At 44.9% G+C, this 5,544-nt stretch overlaps 1 protein-coding gene across 1 annotated transcript; it reads right to left on the bottom strand.

Moving 5' to 3' along the window:
• Positions 1 to 244: 244 nt before the first annotated feature.
• Positions 245 to 3,714, bottom strand: c6h1orf226 (chromosome 6 C1orf226 homolog; the record flags this gene model as incomplete). The annotated part of the gene is made up of 4 exons (XM_079221161.1): positions 245 to 908; positions 2,475 to 2,599; positions 2,732 to 2,928; positions 3,684 to 3,714. The coding sequence occupies 4 exons, from the start codon at positions 3,712 to 3,714 to the stop codon at positions 245 to 247; spliced, it is 1,017 nt and encodes a 338-aa protein (XP_079077287.1).
• Positions 3,715 to 5,544: the final 1,830 nt, after the last annotated feature.

Genomic DNA, 5,544 nt, shown 5'->3' with positions numbered 1-5,544 from the left:
CTCCACACATCTGAAAAGATGCTTAAAAAGTTAAAAAGCAACAGATCCGGCCGCTCGTTCCCTTTTCTTAAAGCATACCCTTGAGCAGGGAGAGTTAAATATTTAAAAGAGTGGCAATGAATATTTGATCCACAGTACTTATGATCAGTCCGTTTGAATTTCCCCTCGAGCCGCTCCAGTTGAAATTAAGAGCGAAAGCTTCAAACTCTCTGAGACATGCTGGACCGGCATCTGGCTCTGCTCGTTACTCAAAGGACAGCAGGTCCGGGTGGGGCTCCGGGTCATCGCCGCTCACTCCGGGGCCTTTACCGCAGGGGCCGCCGTTCCCCAGCGGCAGCTCCTCGCCCAGGCTGATGCGGCAGGACGTTTTGGCCGAGCGCGGGGTGGAGGCCAGCCGGGAGTCCGGCCCCGACAGCTTCTGCCAGACGTCGTCGGGCTTGGCTCGGGGCTCCGGGGGCGGATCTTTGTTGATGACGTCCGGCACCGAGAGCTGCAGCTGGGGCCGACGTTCCTCTTCGCCTCCTACAGTGCTCCCGTTTTCCACCACGTCTTCTTCGTCGTCTGTCGCTTCAACAACTTTGCCGTTGCTTCCTGCCGTCTCCCAACAATTGGCGATAAATTTCTTCTCTGCCGGGCCTGGAGGCGATGTGAGCTCCTCTGATGCCTCGTCCTCCTTCTCGCCCTGCTCCTCCTCCTCCTCGCTGTTCCTCTGCTCCTGCTTGGTGATGAGGGGCGTCTTGTCAGGAGAAGGAAGGAAGGAGGACGAGTCAGGAGGGTCCGGAGAGGAGACCACGGGGTCAGAGGAGATCATCATGTCCTGGGTGGTCTTCAGCGCCCGAGGGAGGCGCTTCTTCCCCGACGGGGGTGGTGGGTCCAGCCGGGGGAAGGAGTCAAAGGAGGAGAAGTGACTGGAGGAGAGGGTGAATGGGGAGGTGGAGAGTGATGGGGAAAGGCGGAGAAAAGCGAGAAACATAGAGGCTATTAGTTAAACAAGTACAATTATATTAATATTCATTTTTCTTGTCTTTTTTGGCCTGAAATCCAATTGAAACCCATGTACATGCATACATACACGCATCTGCCCTCATCTATACTTTGTGCCTTTTTGAGACACAAACACACACGGACACACACTGTTCTTCCATACCCTGAATATATGATGTTTTGCTGGCTTGCATCTCACCGTTTTATCGTCCTATTTAAAATTAGTTTTACAGATTTGGAGAAGGCTTTTCGACCCCCAAGTCAGGGGGTCTTACAGGCTACCGAGGTTCGTTGCAACTAGCATCACGTCCTCGTGTAACCAAAGTGAGAGCTGTGTCTGTACACGCGGAACAAAGGCAAACACGCTCCCAGTGGGCGTCGGCCTCCGCCAGACTCAGATAAGCGGAAGATAATGGACGGACGGATGATCGTTCACCGGAGCTGACGGGGATGCACTCGAAGACAATTCATTTCAATAAGCAGCGCTGTGCTGTTTGTGTATGAACGATAGGCTGGTGTGTGTGTGTGTGTGTGTGTGTGTGTGTGTGTAGAGTAGAGAGGGGTATATCTCCCCTTCTCAGGCGATTACATACGTATCTCGATACTCAATCCACGATCCGCTCCATCTTTATCAATCTCTGTATACTGCTTCGTCTTGAAACTTATACTGCTGCATGTTTTGAAGACAAGGTTAGGTCAGTGTTATATACGATGGTCTGTGGTTTCTTTCTGTCTGGGATTGTTCTGCATGCCCAGCAGCAGGCAGGAGAGGAGCAGGTTGGGAGAGAGTTACTGGGAAAGATTGTTTTTCGCTTGCCATATAGATTTTTTCTCAATTTCAGGCAGGATTTGGGTCAGATTGGTTGCATCGATGTAGCCAAATCTCTGATAATGTCATTCAACATCCAAATACTTATTTCAACGATAAGTAATAGATGAGGGTCATGCTCAAAATTCTCCTGAACGTTCTGAGCTCGAGTCCACTGCATCGCTTTGTTTCCACATTTCAACAGTCAGTCAGGAGGTAAAACATCTCTCAGGTCCACCATCAGATTATATATTTTTTGCAGATTTGGTTTCATGTGTGTGCATGTAAGCGGGTAATGAATACACAATTAAAAGGTATTTCCATTTTTACTGTAGAAGAAGCTGAGAAAGTTCAGTCTTACTGAATTTCATACGTCTCACAGGAAACTTTGGTGTGTCATTATTAATTTAAACCACATTTCAAAGGAAACATCCTAAATCATTCACCTTTTCTTCCAGCTATAACATACAGTGATAGACACTTCTCTCAGCACAGCTAATTCAATATTTATGCCGACAATAAGATACTCTCTACCAGTGGTTGTATCATTAAATTGAGTGAGTGAAAACAGCACACAAGTTTGAAAATGTATTGGGATGATCTGAGGTTCAGGTTTAGGGTTCAAATGAAGTCTAGGAGAGGATAAGTTCTCAGGGATCACGTAGAAGGACTTTGTGTGTACCTGTTTGCGGTGGTCTGGGTGAGTTGGTCCATGCAGCTCCACACAGTATCAACGTTCTTGTTGACCTCAGTGACCCCGATGTCTCCGAGGTGACTGGACTCCTTTCTTCTCAACAAGTCATTGACCTGATTTAAAAAAAAAGAAGAAAGAAAGACAGAAATCTACACCACTGATGCAAAACTGAAGAAATTAAGTTAACATTACAACCCACATATCAAGAGTAGAAGAAGAGAACTGAATGCTGGTGCGTTGCTAACCTTCGCACCGACAGCCTTGCCCAGATTAATGGCATTTTTAAGCCTCTGCTGGCCACCAGAGGATGGAGAGTCGATGCAGCTGGACCCCAGGTTATGATTGGCCGATGCTGGGGAGCGCCGGGTCGAGGGCTGGCCCGGCCTCGAGGTCTGAGGACTCTGCTGCTGGGCAGTGGAGTTCTCAAACATACTTTGATCAACTGTGAAAAAGGAGAAAGAAAGATAGATTAGGTGAATGCAGAACAGGATTGAACAGAAAATGTGCGTCTGCTTTCAAGATGCAGACGCAAGCTTAAGACAACACAAATAAATGGGATGTTTGCTTTGAGAATGAGATGCAAAAACTCTGATCTTGCAGGCAAGTGGAAGGAATACTGCTGATAGGTTATTCACACTCTCTACAACATTGCTCAGTACACTACTTCTGACCTGTCACCCGTTCTATCACTGAAGCTCTGCTCAAAGAATTAGCCATCTGTAATAATTGTTTGGAATATATAAAATATATGTGGGAGTTTGAATGATTCCATTGTAGTTTTTAAAGTCTCAATTGGAATCCATGGAAACTGCTTTGAATCAAAGCCGACTACAGCTGCTGTCCTCCACAAGGGAAGCAGTCTAGAAACCCCTAAAGTACATCTCTCGAGCCGAAAGGGGAGCGAGCGCTTGATACATGTTGGTGGCGTATTGCTTTAAGTGACCCCGCCGTGTCCACACGTGCAGCTTTGCCCCAATGCTTTGGCCATAATGCACACAATGCATTAGGGCCCGGTGGCAGTGCAGTGACATTGTATGTGATAATCACAGAATAATATACACAACACAAGGCATTCGCAATGACACATGCACAATGAATAGAAACAACACCAAAGAAAATAAATGCAGGATCAGAAACAAAAAAACATAAAGCGGGAGCTCAGGTGGATGTCAATCCACTTAAGATAGAAGATCTTACCTCTTGGAGAGAAATGTTTCTCGGAAGGCATTTAATGAGACAGAAGCATCAGATTTCAGATCATTTCACCTCTAAAGATGCAGATTATTGTGCTGTTTGTGTTTAAAATGCACCTGATTCATGTCTTAACTTGACCGACATACACATATCCGAAAGGTACATCATCTAAACTTCACTTTGCAAATACAAGCTTTTCACTTGCTGTACAAATCAAGACAAAATCCCATGAGCCAGAGGACATGTTATATTATGGATCAACAGGATACAGAGGGCATTGAGAGTGACTTCAAGCAGATGGAGAGAAGAACAGAGAGAAAGATGTACATTTACTTTCCAGGCAGCGACATGCAGGCACTTATTAATGGGAGTCACCAAATCAATTGCTACAGCCGAAAGGTGCAACAGTGGATCAATTAATGAAATGATAATGTAGAGTCTGTTGTTCTGCCGTTTTATAATGTAAAGAAAAAGCTTTTGCATCCCCACTGTGTCAATGCAGCTTATTTTCCCCCACACAGTACTGGTGCATGTATGAAGGTGGCTTTAGTGGAAGGTGGCTATTACTCTTCTGGAAAAATAAGCTGCATTTAAAAATGTAGAGGAGTGCATTGGGCACATGGGAGATGAGATATGATCCAGTTAGTCCATTTAGAATAATAAATCCAGAGGTTTGAGGCAAAAAACATCTGCTAGCTGACAGTAAGCAACCTAGATATCCTGGAGAGCCCCCATTTCGATAACATCTTATTGAAATGATCCAGTAGAGAAAAAAATTATTAGTTATTGTGACTGACTTTTCCTAGGTGGCTAGCATGTTAGCTGTTAGCTCGCCAGCTACAGTAGTTTAATAACTAGCCTTGCAAACTTCACGTCCCCACTTCTAGTCACGGATTTTGTAAAAGTCTGGTGAATTAATTCCCTTTCTGGTCGCTGCAGTTTGCCTCTAAGGTTTTGCCTTTTAGACACTATTGGCACATAACTGTTCTATAATTATTTATTTTTTATTGGTAACTATTTATATTTTGTGTGCATTGGTTTGACACTTATTTTCTGTTCGCAAGTTACGTTTTCAGTGATGAAACTTAAACTTTTTAAGTTGAGCTAACACATACAGTAAATGTAAATATGTAAATATTGTCCATTTGTTACTGTGATTCCAGAGGAAACTAATTTACACGCTTTAAGTCTTCGTTCAATGTTCTGCCTGTCATTCAAGGTCAGTCAGGGTGTACTGTCTGTACACCAAGGTCATCGACTGATCTCAGGATCAATAGTTTCACATTGCTAAACATCCTTATTGATCCCACCAGACAATGAAAGCCACATATTCCTCCCACTTTAACTCCTAATGAAAGGTAATGGGTGGACGCTGTAATGCAGTACATTATAGAGGACACCAGAAGGGAAAGATGTGTATGTATCATGCCTAACAATGTGATCTGGGACATTTTTCTATAATTCTACACATTTACTGTTTGGCAAGCTTTTTCTCACCACATGTCATCTGGCATCCCGCGCTGCTGAAAAGATGAAATTTGCTATTTGGAAATGAGCCCAGGTGTCTCAGTCTCAGTCTGGCTCATTTACGCAATTTATGACCATTTCTCTGCTGGATGGTCTCTTAGCCAGCTTTCAAGCTCTTTCCTCTTAAGGCTTCGGTGTACTCCAAACGAATGCAAATACGGTGCTGCGTGCGAATGCCAGAACACCCACAGTGACTGGAGGTCAGCTCGTCCCCACCAAAGGGAGTTGCAGGGAAGGCGGGGGAGAGAGCGAGAGAGAGCGAGAGAGAGAGAGGGGTTGAACATATTCCATTCATGAAATCCAAAACAAAAGACAACACCAGTGATATTGAAGTTGC

This window comes from Taurulus bubalis, assembly GCF_910589615.1.
Source record: "Taurulus bubalis genome assembly, chromosome: 7".
NCBI classification, from domain to species: domain Eukaryota; kingdom Metazoa; phylum Chordata; class Actinopteri; order Perciformes; family Cottidae; genus Taurulus; species Taurulus bubalis.
The sequence above is the reverse complement of the archived record's forward strand: the minus strand, read 5'-3'. Positions and strand labels throughout refer to the sequence as shown.